This window comes from Triturus cristatus, chromosome 7 (genome assembly GCF_964204655.1).
Source record: "Triturus cristatus chromosome 7, aTriCri1.1, whole genome shotgun sequence".
NCBI lineage: Eukaryota > Metazoa > Chordata > Amphibia > Caudata > Salamandridae > Triturus > Triturus cristatus.
The window spans coordinates 1,658,081,675-1,658,100,516 of record NC_140590.1 but is presented as its reverse complement, the minus strand read 5'-3'; the positions used below and the strand labels follow the sequence as shown (position 1 = coordinate 1,658,100,516).

The 18,842-nt window shown below is 43.6% G+C and overlaps 1 protein-coding gene across 7 annotated transcripts in view; it reads left to right on the top strand.

Annotated features, from left to right (window-relative positions):
* Positions 1 to 18,251, top strand: part of DIDO1 (death inducer-obliterator 1) — a 294,842-nt gene extending 276,591 nt beyond the window's left edge. For all 7 annotated transcript variants that reach the window (XM_085619733.1, XM_085619735.1, XM_085619730.1 and 4 more), the window contains one exon: positions 13,100 to 18,251. In XM_085619733.1, the coding sequence (XP_085475859.1) occupies positions 13,100 to 16,656 (3,557 nt within the window). In that variant the 3' untranslated portion in view covers positions 16,657 to 18,251. The remainder of the gene's footprint in view (positions 1 to 13,099) is intronic.
* Positions 18,252 to 18,842: the final 591 nt, after the last annotated feature.

The window sequence follows — 18,842 nt, the reverse complement described above, 5'->3', positions numbered from 1 at the left end:
GAGGTAGTTTAAAGGGCAGCAAACCAATTTGGGGTCCCTCTGGAAGAAGAAAAAGGAGACTTATGTTCCTGCTGGAAACACTAGCACCTGCTACTAAAGGGACACAATTCCTACCCATGTTACCAAGTATCCTGGATCAGGGCAAAAAAATCTTTAAAGAGCCAGCCTCAAACCAGGGAGTAATTCCTAGAGTGGGGAAAAAAATATAAGCTCTCTTCAAAGGACCCAAAATACATACAAGGAAGTACTATACCTGACTCCATCATTCTAACCACGGTCAGAAGAAGAGCAAACAGTCTCCTACACAGGGCCTCCACCTGAGAATGAAAGTAAAAGGATGAATATGGTGGGGAGAAGGATGGAAAAAGAAGCTGCAACTCAGTGGCGCATTGCCAACTCAAACGCCCTGTTAAACTGATATTGCCACCAACAGTGGGATGAAATTGAAAAGCTCCTAAACAAACTCCCAGAAGAGGACAGAAAGAGAGCAAAATCTATCGTCCTGGAAGGAAAAAATGTGGCTAACACGTGCCTAAAGTCAGCCCTAGATGCAGAAGACACTACAAGGAGGCAAATGTGCACTGGAACAATCCTCAGACGGCATGCCTGTCTCAGAATATCTGGTTTTAATCAAGAGGTCCAAACATCAATCATCAACAGACCTTTTAACGGAGAAGCTCTATTTGGAAAGGAAGTAGACAAATCCCTTCAACAAATTAAAAAGGACAATGAAACCGCAAGGGCAATGGGGGCCCTACAACAAAGAGGTTCCTTTAAAAGAGGAGGCTTCTCTAACAGGAAAACCACAGGTAGTGGGGGCTATGGTCAAGGACAACAAATGCCACAGCAATCGCAAGGACAAAACCAGCAGTTGGGACAAAAGTCGAGCTGCCAAGGGTGGCAGCAACAGCAGAAGCAGCCCTTCCTAGGGAGAAATTATCAGGATCAAAACATAAAAGGACCTGCTGACAAAGCAACAGGGCCAAATCTTTCACCCAGAACCAGCAACAATGCAACTAGCAATGAATACATAGAATTTGGTCATCTCAATCTACCAGTAAGATACCATGGAAATACTCAGAGGCAAGGAAAACATCCACAAGGAAATGCTATATAGCAAAATGTAAACGATACACCACATGGTGCATCGCAAACAGGACCAGTCCCATAAACACACAATCTGTTATCACATATCTTATTTACCTCTTGGACAGCAACATCAATTTTTTCAAGCCTTAAGGTGCACCTTGCTGCCATAGTGGCATACACAAGAGGAAAATAATCATGCAAAAGCTTTTTTACTAAACCATTCCTAAAAAGATTCCAAGAAGGGGGCCAAAAGGATAGCTCCACCAAGAGCTGCACCTGTACCAAAATGGAGCTTAAATACAGTACTCACAAATGATGAAGAAATCCTTTGAGCCCATGCATGCAGCAGACATCAAACATATTACCCTAAAGACAGCCTTTCTCATTGCTATAACTTCACTATGCAGAGTAAGTGAATTACAGGCTTTAACAATACAAGAACCCTATTTACAGATCCACAAGGATAAAGTGATCTTGAAAACTAACCCACAATTCTTATCTCTTTTAAATCGTAAACATCCTGCTACCGGTATTCTTTCAAAACCCAGAAACTAAAGCAGAAAGAAGCCTCCATACCCTGGATGTTAGGCAAGCTTTACTGTATTACTTGCAAAAGACAGAAAAGATAAGAAAAACAAAACCATTGTTTGTTGCGCATAACATCACAGGATCTGCGGTCACAAAGGCAACTATTGCAAGATTGATAGTACAAGCTAGCCAGGTATGTTATGACAAGGCCAAAAAGGAACTAACAATTCAACCAACCGCGCGCACCACTAAAAAGAAGGGAGCAACGCTAGCATTTATGGCCAATGTACCCATTGATTGATTCCATCTGCACAGCAGCAACAAGGACATCACCACACACTTTCACAAAGCATTACTGTGTGGACATACTGATGAATAAGGAAGCTCAAATTGGACAGAGGGTGCTTCAACTCCTGTTTGCAAAGTCATCCTTTCACCACAGCCTCCCCAAGACTGGAGAAATCACTACATAATCTAATACACAGCATGTGAATCCAGAAAAGGATTCATGCTGAAAACGAAATGGTTACTTACCAGTAGAAGTAGTTTTGCAGCTTGAAGAATTTTCTGGATTCACATGCGACCCAACCAGCCTCCCCTGCAAGGACAACAAACAGGTGGGGAAGTAAAGGATTACATCACTGTTTATTAAAACCATCTTAAGGATTACAAACCAAAGAAAGAAACAGGAAAAAAAGAATCTAAAGATGGCCACCACGCACGTCGACCTCCATGATACCGCCTGACGTCACTCATCTGGCACCAAATGGTGGTCGACAGCGACCAAAACAAGAAAAAATTAAGACAATTCCCAACCCAACCACTAGATGGCGGAATAATGCACAGCATGTGAATCCAGAAAATTCTTCAAGCTGCAAGACTACTCCTACTGGTAAGTAACCATTTAGTTTTTTTTCCACCAGCCTGGCAGTGCGTTCGGTGCCTTTTGGGCTGCTATTACCACGCTCTGTGGGATACGGTTGCGCACGTGCTGCCTATGGTCTCTGATGAGGCCCAGGCCGTGCTCTCCCTGGCTGTTGTCGACAGGAGGGATGCAGCAAAGTTCACCATCAGAGCTGGGATGGCTCCCGTCTCTTCGGAGACTAGGTGGATTCTGTGCTGGAGTGTTGAGGCCAGAAGGGGTACGGCCTGGTCCTTCGGCCTTACTATGGCCCCTCATCACCCTCAACCCCCCTTTCGCGGCTATGGAAAAGGTGTGCAACCACAACCTTACCTGCCAAGCCACCGCAGCGCGTAAGCTTTCCAGCCTCTGCGTGTCTGGATGCGGTTCCTACTGTGTGTCAGATAGCCAACAGCTGGGTCAGTCCACACACCCTTTCTCCTGTAAGCCGCAGCCTCCAAACCCTTAGTCTGCCTGTTTATCATCATGGGCACCCAGTGGATGGCAGGATTCGCCATCACCTGCCTCACTGGCAGTCCATAGCATCGGACACGTAGGTTTTGCAGATTGTCTCCCCTTCAAGACTATCCCACTGTCACGCAACAAGAACGACTAGGAGGCTCGGGATGTCAGTTATCAGCTTTATCAAGCACATCCGCTGTGGCGGGGTAATTTGGTTAGTTTGGCGGTCCGATCCGGTTTCTTCTCTACGGTTCCTGTCCGGGTCTTCGGTCCGACCCCAAATTTACTACTTTGGTGAACACCCAACCCCTCATTAACCCTCTAGCAGTTCTCTCTCTCTCTCTCTCTCTCTCTCTCTCTCTCTCTCTCTCTCTCTCTCTCTCTCTCTCTCTCTCTCTCTCTCTCTCTCTCTCTCCCTTCCCCTCCTCCGCCCCCCGGTCTCGTTTTTCCCTTCCCTTCTCTGCTCCTCTTTCTCTTCTCTGCTCCTCTTTCCCTTCCCCTCCTCCGCCCCCCGGTCTCGTTCTTTCCCTTCCCTTCTCTGCTCCTCTTTCTCTTCTCTGCTCCTCTTTCCCTTCCCCTCCTCCGCCCCCCGGTCTCGTTCTTTCCCTTCTTCTGTCGTTGGCGCTCTCTGCTTCCAGTCGGCAGCGTCTGCTGCTCCTCCCGTCTCTGCGGCCATCTCTCCCAGTCTCTCTTTTCTCCGCGTCCACTTCTGGGTTTCTGCTCTGGCAGCACGTCCTCCAGGGACCGCCACACCCACCCTCCATGCCACCTACTTATGACAGACTGAAGGAGCACCACCTATCTCTTCTCCTCCAGGAAGTGATGGCTGTTTTGACCACAGGAGCCATAACAGAGTGCTGATTACAAAAGCAGGCCGAGGTTGCTGTCCCTGCTACTTTCTGGTGCCGAAGGAGGACTGAGGCCTTTGTCCTTTCCTCGACCTGCGTGCTCTCAATTTCTTCCTCAAGAAGAAGTTAATGATGCTCAGATCTGTCTGCTCTGAATCTAGGAGACTAGGTCGCAGCTTTGGACTTGCAGGACACATATTTCCACATTCCTGTCCTGCCCGCCCACAGGTGTTACCTCTGGTTCTTGATGGGCCACAAGCAATTTCAGTTCGCAATGCTCCCTTTTGGCCTCTCCAGCACCCTTCAGTTATTCATTAAGGTGATGGCAGTGGCTGCAGCTCATCTGCGGAGAGGAGGGGTGGCAGTCTACCCCTATTTTGACTGGCTTTTGAAGCCGGACTCTCACCAGGCTGCTGTCTTCCACATCCAGACTACGGCGGCCCTCCTGCATTCGCTGGGGTTCACTATTAACATGCTGAAGTCACACCTGACTCCCTCTCATGTGCTCCCTTTCATTGGAGCTGTTCTGGACATGGTGCAGGTTTGGGCCTATCCTCCTGAATGCAGAGTCCAGGATATTTGGGCTATACCACCAATGTTTCAGCCTTTATCCTGAATTTCGGTGAGACTGACTCAGGCTGTGAACCTCATGGCCTCCTGCTTGTGACACATGCCCGTTGGCATATGCAGACTCTACAGTGGGATCTTAAGGTCCAGTGGGCGCAGCATCCGGGGAATCTCTCAGACATGTTCCAGATCTCAGATGTAACTGTGAAAGATCAGCAGTGGTGGTTAACAAACCGGGATTGGGTCCATGGCAGACCCTTCCCCAACCATATCTCACAGTTATGACAGATGCATCACTCCTGAGATGGGTGGCCATTTGGGAGAGATGGAGGTCCGAGGACTCTGGTCTCCCCATCAACCTGTGGAGCTCTGAGCGATCCAACTGTCATTGAAAACTTTTTTACTCTCCAAGAAGGGAAGGCCAGGGCATGTGTTCATGGACAACACCACCGTCATGTGGTACTTCTACAAACCAGGCGAGGTAGGGTTGTGGACCCTTTGTCAAGAGGCCCTACATCTCTAGACCTGGCTGGAAAAGCAGGGCCTATCCCCGGTGGTCCAACATTTAGTGAGTTCTCTGAATGTCAGTAGCTCTGCTTGCTGGAGTTTCCAAGGTGGCTCTCACTTGGAGACGCTTTTATTCTTAAGTGGAGTTTAGGCCTCCTGTATGTCTTTCCGCCCATACCACTACTGGCCAGAGTTCTCAAGAAGATCAGGAACAACCAGACCCAAGTCATCCTTGTGGCTCCAGTTTGGGCACAGAGAGTCTGGCCTGGATCTGTTTAGCTTGGCCATCGGTCCTCTGATCAGGCAGCCCCTTCCGGAGGATCTTCTGTCACAGCAGCAAGGGAGAATCCTCCACCTGAACCTGTCGACACTCCAACTTCTTGTGTGGAGATTGAGCGGTGACAGTTGACAGCTTTTGTCCTTTCTTCCGAAGTCTGTGATGCCATCTTGGCAGCCAGGCCTCCCTCTACCAAGAAGTTTTATGCCTGCCATTGGGCACAATTTGTGGCATTGTGTAAAGAAAGACACATTGAGCCCCTTTCTGCCCCCCTCTTTTTCAGGTTCTCCTGTTCATTCTTCCCCTTGCTCAGCATGGCTTTACCATGGGCCGCCTTAAGGGCTATCTCTGCTATTTCAGCTTTTCTGCAGTTGCCTGATCAGTCACCCCTCTTCAAAGCCACTATTGTAAACTGGCTTCGGATAGGTTTACATTTGTTTCCACTTTCGCCCTATATTATGCCCCATGGAACCTCATTGTGTCCTTACTTTCCTTATAGGTGCTATTTTGATCCCCTGCAGCAGAATTTTCTTCTTGGGCTCCTTGCATTCAAAACGTGTACCTGGTGGCAATAACATCTTCCTGGAAGCTCAGTGAGTGGCAGGCCTTGGCATCCAAGCCTTTTTATCTGACCATCGACCCAGACAAACTGGTGCTTTGTAGCAGAGTTTCCTTTCTTCCAAAAGTGGTCACTCCATTTCACATAGGCCAATCCATCACTGTGCTTATTTTGTATGCTCCACCTCATGCATCCAAGGAAGAGGAGTGACTTCACTGTCTGGACCCCAAAAGAGCTTTGTTGTTCTACCTTGACTGCACAATAGAGATCCAGGTTTATGACCAACTCTTTGGGGTATGTCTGAGCGAATTAATGACGGGCTGTACAGAAGAGGACCATCTTGCATTGGCCAGCAGCAACCCCCTGAGGGTTTGTGTGCTCATTCCACTAGCGCTAAAGCTGCAACCACTGTGTTAGCACGCAGACTTCCAGTACTGGACATCTGCCAGGCAGCAATGTGAGCTTCTCTTTACATGTTTACCAGGCATCACTGCATGGACAGTCAGGTCTGTGAGGATTGTCATTTTGCCTGTTCGGTCCTGAAGGATTTCCTCAAGTGAAATTGGTCCGCAGACCCTTCCCCGGGGGAGGTACTGCTTGGGTTTCTAGTCCAAGGTAAGGAATCTGACGCGGAAGTCTCTATCAAATGAACAAGTTGCTTACTTTCAGTAGTGCCTTATCTGGTTGAGTCTACCTAGCTGCAGATTCCTTACCGAACCACCCATCCACCCTGCTATGCGGAGTTATTTTTAGGGACCGGGCTTTCCTCTTTCAGAGCCCTAGTTTTCCACACCAGTGATCCGTGTACTACATGGATCTGCGCTTCTGGCGTGGAAAGTTGGGAACAGTAGCTGATGTCAGCGCGCCTTGGGGGTGTCCATAAAGGCACTGCAAGCATCACTTCTGGGGTGCACGACACCACACGAAGCCAAACAAGGCCACCTAGCAGCACGCAGGGGTATTGCTCATGAAAAAATTTCCAGCTCCAGTCTGACGCTTGGTAATAGTTCTAAGGCAAGGAATCTGCAGCTAGATGGAGTCTACCAGATAAGGTGTTACCTAAGGTAAGTAACTTGTTTGGAAGTGTATGTAGTTTAGAGACTTGACTATGTGGGTAGTACCTTATTGTCGTGCATTAGGTTCAAGTGCTACAATAAATGGGAAACAGGTGGCTATGACTAAGTATGGTATGGTGTGAAGTGAAGCCGTGTGGCGAGGTGGTCTTCTTTGCAAATATTTACCATCTTATTGGTTTAGCTCATTGTGTAGAAAGTCAAACTTATGATTATCATAGGTTTGTGTGGGGTTGTAGTCTATTCTAAGAGAGATTTCGATCAGAGTCAAAATCTTCTATCCTCTAATCCTGAGCATGAGTTGCAGAAAACACTTGTAGCAGAATTGGTGCCAAAGTTAAGATGTTCTAGTGGATACATTTGGAGCTGAAAAAAACGACCTAGATTTACAACTGTGCACCTATAAGGTAGAAGTATTATAAAATGATGTAGGAGCTGCATCACTTTTAGTGGATCTTGTTACCCTCGATTAATTTTTTTCTAACATATTGTTCAGGATCAGCTGACATCAAACCTATGGTAGGGTGAAATAAGTAGTCCCATTATTCTGCCACTAGAATAGTCCATAGCCTCACCCCCACACCACAGGACTGTAGGGGGTATTGGGTAAACAAGACTGTTGGGCCTCAGCAGGAGGTGATGCTGCAACTTCAACCGATCACACTGTTGAAGGCGGTCTACATTGTCCATCCACGACCGGTGGTGCTATAACCCAAATAAATTGAATTAAGATGCTTCACACGCAATGCATCAATAGTATCCACCCAGAACATTTCCAAAAAAGCAGTTCCCTCTGTATTGTAACTGTATTTATTAAGGTTTACACCGTTACTGCAAGAAAGCACTTTTATGGGTGGGAAGGACAATACACAGTGCGAGTCTGTCTTGTCTCGTATGGGTAATGATGTGCGTGAGAACCAGAGCCGCGCCATTATTGTGCTTTGTTGTGGTGCCTTTGTATGGATTTAAAGCAAAGAGGAATGAGCTGGGAAGCTAGTATGTGGATGGACAGAAAAAGTATGTGAGCATGGTGTCCTCTGTGGAAAGCGTTTTGGTGGTGTACATGTATAGCTGAGACTGCTTGAACAGTGTCACACGAAGCATGTTTCTGTACCGAAGTAAGGATTTGGGAGAAAGTGTTAGAAAACATACAGCCATCTTTTCACATGCAATGCGTCCTGGTGCAGCAAATTATAGGATGCACTGTGCTTCTTCACTGCATCTTTAGGTTCCACCACTTGCAGTGGAACCTAAGGAGGACACCCTGAAGTCCATCTCCATAGAATTAATCTGAACTTCTACAATAAGCTGAAGGCCGAGATCCAGATGACTGGATGCAAGAGTATGGAGAATTTAACGCTCGTAATTTCTGTTGTGATCCTGGCTCGTGACGTTGCTGACAGCTAGTCTTTAACCACTTAAACTACATATTTGTTGTGGAAGAGCTTGGCTAGTCTCTTGCTACAAGATTTTCTAAAAATCCCACCATCAGTCAAGAACATGAAATCACGAAGGTGGGTGGTCCTCTTTCTGGGAATAATATTAAAATACTACAGCAACATGCTGTCAGTCTGAAGATGGTGGGACAGAAATGCCTCCAATGCGCCGCCTTCCTGGCTGAACTCTGTAAATGTTTATGGGGTACCTGGATTGAGAAAGTTACCCACCATTTGTTGATGGCTAATGTGCTCCAGATGAATAATGTAGTCTAGAAAACCTCAACCAGTGCTTTAGCCAGGTGTTGTATTCACAGCAGAATCACATGCACTGTCCATTTTTGTCCACTTCTTCATTGTGTTACTCTTAATAGTCAAAACAACTTTTTAATTAATTGATAGTTGTTGCAGAATTGCCTTAGACCTCTTCGTCTTGGACTGTACATACTGCATGCTCAGTAGCACGGACTTAAGAAACCTGAAAAAGAAAGCCCCATATCTTAGCAAAGAGCAAAATCAATCCTTTTTCCACAAAGAACTTAGACAATTTTTGTCTAGCATATTCCAACCAATAAACTGCCTTTTTGGCACATGACGTAATGTGGAATGATGGCATTGCCAAAGACTACACTGACCTACTTATCCTAACAACCGACAAAGCTCTTGGAAGGCACATGTATATTGCTCCGCTTTCTTGAGATAAATAGCTCACTTTGCACGTCAAGGTTAGCATTTTGCAGAACCAGATGCAGAAAAGGTTGGTGGATATCCACGCAACAGAGGTATGCCATCAGCAAGGCCACAGTGGAAGCTGCAGCAGTCAATATGATCCAGAAATCAAGAGGAAGTGTTGCTGCTGGCTTTCCTGTTGTGCTGATCTTTAAATCAACACCACCTTCAACAAATGCACCAGAAAAAAGAAAATGTGGGCACACTTTTTCAAATGTGTTCAAGGCCATGTGATTCGCAACTCTATGCACCACCTGTGTGGAACAAGTGATCTCCATCATTAATACCTTCACATTTTGGCATGTTCTACCCCCACCCTGGTTTCTTCTATCTTTTGCTTCTGATGTGGTTAAAAGATTCTGGTGTAAAGTGGGCCAAACAATGGTAAAGGCTTAAACGGCGATACACATTTCGCTCCTCGCAATGGCGATGAATGCTTCACTGGTACTTTCTGGTGCCTGGAAAAGATTGCTTTGTTGGGACGATATTTGACCCAGCTGTTATCCAACTGCTTCAGAGCTGCTTTACAGATAACGCCTCTGTGATGTTGTTTTGCTGCAGGGATAGTTAGGATGAGACCTCCCAGAGATTGTTAGCGGCATTCAGAGTCTGGTGGTCTTGCTTTGCAAAAAGGTGCTTGGCCACCTTAGACTTGCATGTTTAGTTTGCAGCACCATCCAAAAGTAGATTTTTGATGGAACTAAGGAGCCCCTTTGGCTGCTTTTGAACCTCCTGCTAGCTTTGGATGCCCCGTCTGAGAATCTGTGTGTGCAAAAATCTGTACTGCAGTAGCTCAACAGTCTTACTTGCAGAAACACCAGAGTCTGTAGGTTTCCCTAGGCGATCCAACAGCCATGCACTGTCCTGTTTCTTCCATAGTCTTTTTGAAATTATGAACATCCAGACGTAAGGTTTTCCGTTGGGAGTTTTCCATTAGCATACTTGCAGGACTGCAGTGTCATCAAATATAATACTGCTATTATGAAGATCATCAAGAAATGAGACCTACTGTCTTGCAGTAACTCCAGGTTCACAAGGGTTACTTCTGACTACTGCAACCCGCTCTTCCTCCTCTGCTTATGTAAGAAGCTGCAGTGCCCCATTATCTACTTCAACTTCATCAATTGCCTTGAAGTTTGTGTATCTACTCTCGAAGTCTGAATGTGGCCTATATCTGCACTGGTGCACTACAGTGAACAAAATGGCTTTTATTTGAGGTTTCTGAGGGTGATGTGAAAAATTACCAATAAAGTCCAACCTCTGAAGATGCATTTCAAAGGAACTGCCATACAATTGCTGCCTCACTGGACAGAGATAGTGAATCTCTTGTACAAGGAGTGTTCCCAGACTGCCTTTAAAATTTGCTAAGTCAGTCCTCTTCTGAGGTAACCCACAGCAGCTACAAGGGATCCTCAACAACTTTCATCTTGTTTCTGATCCTCCCTTTCTAGCAAAGGTGATTGCATTCGGTGTTGCAGAACAGCGTGTCATTGTATCTTTGGCGAAATCTTTTGAATTTCAATCGGGCTTCAGCCCAGTCCATAATATAAAAACCACATTGCTCCAGGTTTTGGATGAAGAACTTCACATATTTGACTCCAGTAATTGTGGGCTCTTTTTCTTGTGGACTTATTTGCAGCTTTTGATACACTGAATCATGATCCGCTAATCCCTATTGTTCCTGAGTATATAGGGGTTGGAAGGGATATTTCTCAAATGGTTTTGCTTGTATCTTTCAAACTGGTCGCAGAAGACCAAATTTCCTGTCCAGACCAGATGTGCTAAAGAATCTGACTCCAACTCTTTTTGATCTTTAAATGGAATGCCTTTGAGTCCTACTCAAGAACTTGGGGATCCAAAGTCAATAGGCCAGTGATGCACAAATCATCTCAAGAGCTACTTCAACGATGTTCAACTTCTTGGCCCGATACTGCAAACAGCTCATCCCAATGTTGCCCCTTAAGACCAAATTTCTATTTATCTCATCCAAACGGAATCCTTACCTGTCCAACCCTTTAGTGCAAGCCAATTGTCATGGACAATTCTGAATCGTTGGGAGTGATGCTTGATAATGGACTCCACAAAATCATCACCGTGGCCAAGTGTACACACTTCCAGTTGTCTTCTGTGGGGAATTTGCCAGTTTAATCAATCTTAAAACTGTTATCTAGACTTTGTTCTTTCCAGGATAAATAATAGTAACCCTTGACTGAACTTCTTAAGATACAGCTTGAGCCCCTGAAGACAATTTCATACCATTGCTCGTATTGTCTCTAGAACAATGAGATTTGCCTGCCTTACGCACTTATTAGTTACTTTTCAGTGGTTACCCCCACAGAAGACACTGCTATCTACAGGACTGTGTGTATAATCCACAAGGTCCTACATACCATTGGCCCTCTTGTTTTGCAGCTAAACTGCAAAGGCCTGGTGGGTTCCAATCCTTACAATTTATTTAGAACCTCCAACTATCAAAATGGAACATGCATGGCACAATCTTTCACTGGGAGTGACACTAGAATTTGGAAATGTATCCCTCCAAATCTATGAACTAATGCTGATCTGGACACTTTTAAACTGGAGTTGAAATGTCTTCTCTTTCAGAAGGGGTGCTTTTGAGCTCCTAGATGATTCCTGCTCTCAGAACTTCCTTTCGTGTTACGTGTCCTGGTTTTTGGTATGTTCCTGCTTGCACCGATCCAGCTTTTAATGTATTACAATTTTTTATTGTGAAGCTTGCAAATGCTTTTGAGCATTATTTATGGTGTTTCAGCCAACACACTTCTGTGAAGTAGCTGCTGCTTTTTCTTTTTTTTTTTTTTTTACACAAGAAAGGAAGGAGTGCACTGGAAAAGCTGTTTCTGATTCTACACCAGGACCTTAACGGTGACAGGATCCCTTCTTCTATTCTATTAATGCATATTACCAAGGTGCAAGAGAATGACTACCTCCAAAATAACCAAATACTTCCAACTTTTTCATCAATGTCTTTGGGGTGGTGCAGGTTGTAACTGAGCCATGGTTAAATGTGTTAACAGAGTTAGGGCAGAAAGAAGCCTAGAGAATGTGAAGAGGCTGAACAAAAAAGACAATTTTATATACGCCTTGGACTCTCCTACGCTTGTCCTGCCCCTGACTTCAAAGAGTGACAAATACCTCATCTGGGAAGAACTGTACGCCTCTAAAGACGTTGTCCCGCAACTGTGGTCTAGTGGGTTATTTCACAAGACTGGTGGACTTGCTCTTATCACTTGTGGCTTTTTAACCCAGGCATTCATAAAACCCCATAAACCCAAATATATCCAGGTGCTATATCAGTGTAACAACAAATAAAATTAAGATTACATAAATGGTAGTGGAAAAAGCAGAGACTGAAAACCTGTGCTGAGTAGGCAAAACTTAAGCCGAATAAAGTGACTGCAGACCTGTGCCCATGGACATTGGCACTGTGTCAAAAGCAATAGCTTTTTAGTGGTATTTATACTGGGCCTCTGCACAGACCGAGACATCCGAGTACTAGTGATGCACAATGTGCTCTTTCTAACCTGTTCAGTTTACCTCACTCGTGATATGAATAAATATTTAATTTGTAAATCAAATACCTATACTGTTGACATTAAAGCAGTGCAGCTTTCTCTGTTGTAAACTAAATTTCTGGTTGTAAATTGAATGCAAACAATTGACGCTTTAGGATTCGAATAAGTCCTTTCTTACTCCACACTTCAATATCCAACCATAAAAGCCTAGTTGGTGTACTTGTAGTCCTCTTGGGACAATGACTGGATCCAGAAGTTTGTTGGGAGTGCAGGTGTCCAGAGCTTTCTTGGACTATCCCATTTTGAAGCATCTCCTGCAGTATGTTGGCGTTCCCCATTAAATTGTTTTTAATATACTAATGTGGAATGACTGCATTTTGCAGCTCTACTTTAAGGTTTATAAGGAACTAAGGTCATTTATTTGCTGCCTGGTATATCCCATGTATGTGATGCTTTACGGAAAAGATGTAACAAAGAAAGCATGCATTGATTTGAAAAGATCATTTGTTAAAACACTTGCATTTTTGTTAAAACATCAACGCAGTATGCAACGCTAAAATTAATCATATTTTTTCTTGCATTTGCAGGTCTTGAATCCACACGTCCAAATTTACTTTTGGGATTAGTGATCTGCCAAAAAGGCAAAAGGCCTGCCACGATTCTGGATACTGACAAGTTGGAGGAAAAACGAACCAAAGTTCTGATTCCAGAAGAAGCTGATATAATCCATTCCACATTTCTTTCATCCCAGCAAGAAAAGAAAATTCTAAAATACCAACCGTTTTCCAAAGAGCCAACCATCATACCATCTCCACCAAGATCTCCAAAATCACCTCCTGTTCCTGAACCTGCAGCTGCAATTGCACCCAAATTGTTCTCCTCGTTACCTTCTGTTAAAACAGAAACAACTGTTACACTTACTGCTACAGTGATTAATGCAACAGCTACAATTGCATCATCAGTTCAAAATTTATCAACACCAATCGAAGTTTCTGCGACTACTTCAAATTCTTCAACCTCAGTCAAATCTGCTACACCCCTCGAGCACATTCTCAAGACTCTTTTTGGAAAAAAGAAACCCTTTGACTTGGAGCCTGGGAGTTCTGTTGTTGTGACTGAACAAGTAACCCCAGATCAGAGAATAAAACCTCCTATGGTAGATCCAATTGTACAACAGTTTGGGCATACTTCAAAAGAGAAGCTATTGGAGGAGGTGGGAGATGATAGACCATATGACCCTGAAGAAGAATATGATCCTGGAAAAGCTTTTGTTATGGACAGAATTATTGGAACTGAAAATCTTTATGAGCCTGACCAGCCTTGTGAAACAGAAGAACAAGAGGATGAGGCCTATGATCCAGAAGATGAGACTATTTTTGAAGAAGCCAAGGTTATAGTTGATGACTTTCCCAATAAAATACCAGCTGAGGTTGTACCTAGTAATGTGGAACTGCCTGGGGAGTATATATCCGCCATTACTGCTGCTTCCTCTTTAGTGGAACAGCAGAAAATGTTGGAAGAGCTGAACAAGCAAATTGAAGAACAGAAACGGCAGCTGGAAGTTCAGGAAGAAGCGCTCAGGCAGCAAAGAGCAGCTGTTGGTGTCTCTATGGCTCACTTCTCAGTTTCTGATGCCTTGATGTCTCCTCCCCCGAAATCATCTTTGACAAAAACAGAGCTCTTCCAGCAAGAGGAACAAAGTTCAATAACCGTGGATGAGGATTTGAACGCGGACAAGTTGACACACACAAATACTCAAAAAAGTGATTCTAAGCATACATTGGATTTTTGGCAAGCAGCCTCTAGGCTGGTAAGAGAGGCCAATGAGAATGCAAATTACCAGCTAACAAAAGAGAGAAAATCTGATTCTCCTGAAAAAGAGAAACCTGTGGACAGTAACGACAGCAAAGCCGAAATGTTACCTTTATACGAATGCAGTCAAAAATTAAATGCAACTGCTCAGCCTCTGAAGATTGATGATTTCAAACTGGTGTCATCAGAAGAGGCATATTCGTTGAATATCGAAGAAAAAGACAACAGAAAACAAGAAATTTCAGCTCAACCATTAAAGGTTAATCTGCAACCTGCAGATCATGAAGAAATGCCGGTTACAAAACCTGAGAGCCAAACTGTGTTGTCAAAACCCGTCGATCCATCTTTACAGCCAAATTACTCTGCTACATTCCCTAAAGACCAATCTTGTTTAGGATCTCCCAACCTTCCCGGGCTGAAAGTGTCCCAAGAAATCACATTGCCGGAAACTGCGAGGGCTCAGTTTTCAAATATAGAGACATTGCCCCTAGAAAAGCCTTTAGATAGCTTTGAATCTGAGAAAAGACTGTCTGCTGTCCATCCTGAAGATCCGAGAAATCCAGTGACATCTCAGTGTTTAGAACCAACTAACAACCAGTCTGTTCAAGCTGATGGAAAAAGAGATTCCCAACCCATGCACTTTCAAGAGACTATGTATCCTTTCATGTCACAAAACGTAGGACCACCTCCGCACTTGCCAGGACTGAGTAACCCACGATTTAGCTTTCCCTTTCCTAACTTTCCAGGATACAGAGGACCAGCACCACAATCATTTCCAGAAAGCAATGCATCGAACAATGAACAGCACAGACCATCTTTCAATGTACATGATGAACAAAACGTTATAGTCCCACCATTTTCAGGGCCCTATGGACAATCTTCTCATTTTGCAAACAGAGTGCCGGCTGCTTCCCATCATCCTGATGAAAAAGGAGCATCGCCTTCCCAGTTAGAAGATCATAGCGAGTCACACATGAATTTTCCAGAGTCCTGCTTTGAACAAAATAGCACAGCCCATTCAGTGTTTGATAGACCAAGAGCCCCACAATTTACGGGAAATATAAGACCTCCATCTTTTCCCTTTGATGGCCAATGCAGACCCCCTCCACCTCACTTTACACCACACAGAGGAAGTCCTATGCAGCATCAGTTTGTTGGAATGAGGGGAACTGCCCCTTTTAGTGGCACAAGAGCACCAAATCCAAACGAATTTGCAGAACCTACTGGCCCAATTTCAAGTAGCACATCGGGACCAAGGGGACTCCCATCAAACGAGTTTGACGAGAAGCGCAACTTACAGCCTGCATATTCTGATCAGAGGGGTGAATCTCAACATATGTTTACTGGACCAAAAGGGCCTCGAGTGAGTCGCTGTAATGATTCACATGAACCAATTCCATCTCGGTTTAATTACAGAGAACAGTCTTCACAAAATACCCCACCTTCTAGGTTTAATTATCAAGAACAGTCTCCTCAAAGTGTTAAACCCTCCTCTAGACCTCTTCTTGAACTTCCAAATTATTCACCACAGCAACACAATGAGGGGTGGGAGCAAGGTTCTCCGGTTGGAGTGGAAGGTATCGATCCAGAAGGACAGAGATCTCCAAATGAGTTTAGAGCTCAATCCTTTGAGGCAAGGCAAAGAGAGGGTGGCAATAACAAAGACAAAATAGATCAACAATATAATTTATCAGATGGTCGACGAGGCAGAGGGCATGATGAAAGAAGAGGTGGCAGAGGCACCAGAGGATCTTGGCATCGGGGTAATAGCAGAAATTGGAATAGAGAAGGAGAGAGGTTTCGAGATGGTGAGAGGCATAGAGAAGGCGATAGGTATCGAGATGGGGAAAGAAACCGAGACTGGGATAGGCATAGAGACCGAGAACCAAATCGTGAGCGGGATAAAAGCAGAGACAGAGACCAACACAAAGACCGAGATTTGGAGAAGAACAAAGAATTGGAACGGAACAGAGACCGATCAAGATACAGAGATAGGGAAAGGGATTCAAACAAAAGACGAGACAGGGAGAGGTCTAGAAGCAAAGATAGAGACCGTAACCGTGACATGGAGAGGGAAGATAGGGAACGATTTAGAGAGTATGACCGGGATCGTGTTAGAGACCGAGACAGAGATCGGGACAGACCAAGAGATCGAGAAAGGGAAAGAGACCGTGATAGAGATAGGGGTAGTGATAGGGAAAGAGCCAGAGGAAAAGACCATAGGGACCGAAGCACAAGTAAAGAGAGTAGCAAGAACTTTAAGCCTGAAGGACAGAAGGAAGCTCAAAAGCCATCTGAAACACAAGCTTCTCCTTCAATTCAACAAACGTGACCAACTTTTAAAGTCAGTGGAACTTCAATAAATTGGACTTGCCTTTGCAAAGAAAACATGAACATATGTAGATATATGTTAAAAAATGTTGTATTGGCAACAACTTAATTAGAAATTTTCTGTACAGATATTTTCATCATATTTTTGTACCTAAAGACTCAAATGCCAAATTGCTGGTACAATTTAGAGATCTGGAATGTGTTGAGTTAAGATTTTCAAACTTGAGGATATCGCTAAAACTTTGCACATTCTGAAAAACATTTTTCCTTATAGAGAAAACAAATTTACCTTTCAACCTTGAAGATGTAGTGTTTTGTTTTGTACAGTTTCTGCATTTAACTTAAATTCTCCATTTAAATTATTACAGAAATGGAAAACACTGTCTGAGAAAGAGCATATTGCTTTTTTAAGGTTATGTTTTCAAATAACTTGTAAATGTATTGTAATTTTATATGGGAATTTCAGAGTGTACCTCAACAGCCAGACATTTAAATTTCATGTACATATTTTTGTGTAAATAAAACGGTTAAGAAAAAGTAAATCTATACTTTATACTCTAATATTTCTGTTGTGTGTTACATTTGTATAGAACTTGCAGTGGATGGGCTGCTCTTCAGATAAACTGTTGTGAAAGAATCAGCATTGTTACAAAGTTAACCTTTACAGTATTTGAAGATTTTCAAGCATACTTTGTATATAGGAGCAGACGAGGAAATGGCTTCACATTGTTGCAAGACAAGTAGTTGGAAAACTGGTCATTTGTGAATAATTGGTTTTGCTCTGCCCGTTCGCAAGGAAACACTTTAACACTTTCAAAGAAAAATGCTGTTTTCAAATGTTCATTTAACAGGCTTTAACAGTTATACAGATATATAAAAAGATGTACACTGTGAAAAAGCTGTAAAAACTATTTTATCTTGACTGAATGTCCTAGTTTAGATGCACGTTGCAACAGCAACTGATGCAAGTTTTAAAAGTGCTATCAATTTAACCACAATTGCAATATGATTGAGTTTCAGGCACTATAAGTGTTGCACGTTACATATGGTAAATATAGACCAGTCCTTCACTAGTCTGTACCTTTATTTTAGCATTTCCAAATGTACAATTGTTTTATCATTTCCAACTGCCGATTATCCCTACACACAATTAGTGCATGTTTCAAGTTGTCCACTACACAAGCTGTAAATGTGTATATTCGAAAATATGAAATGTGTCCTATTTGTAAAACGGTGATATTGTTTTCTGTAATTGAACTTAAATAAGCATTGCAATTGCTAGTACCACATTAGCGCTGCGATTTACACTTGTTATTGCCTCACACAGCAATTAAACTTCAGGTTGGGTTTTGATTAGATTACAAGGAAAGCAAGAACTTGACATCCAGAATTCTACAGTGGTGTATCCTTTCATTTTAAACTCCGATATTTCTTATTTAAAACGCAATGTTTTAAGTATCCAAGAATCAAGTGATTACTTAGAACTACCTGACAGGTTTCTGTAAATTGTATTTTTATTGAAAATTGACATCACTGTCCATTGAAGTGTGAAAACTTCAGTTTTGTTATTTTATGTAGAATAAATATCTACAGCGATGTGGTGTGGCTTATTTATCTCCAAACAATCTTTAAAAACTGTTACCTATTTTAAATATCCAAAAATTAAACGACTAGAAGCCTAAATGCCAATTTCAACTGTCCTGAGCTAGTCAACTCTTGTCATATTTCTTGCTTTTCCCCCTGATCCTGCACAGGAAATTATATTATGACTTGAACATGGAAGGATGCATTGCATGCTGAAGGACCCAATATAGAAGTTACGGACAATGATTAAGATATGGGTGATGAGTTTGCTCAGCCCTATCCAGATGACAATTTGTATGATGACTTGCAGGAGGCTTGAGGTCTCGACATCACGCCTTAAACTGGCTTTCTCTCCAGTGTTGCCATTTGTAGCAGTGCCTTGCTCTGGTCCCCCGTTTTTTCAGGCGATGTCTAGTCGTCGCTCATGTAAATGCTTTTCGATGGTACTCGCCTGTTTGTGGACATGGCAGGATCCTCTCTAGAGTAGTTCAAGGACAGCAGGGCCACAGCACGCTCCTTGGGCTTATCTGACCCCACCTTCCCAACCACATAAGCCCTACCAATTCTTCTGTAGTTTTGGTGGAGGTACCCCTTACCAGCAGC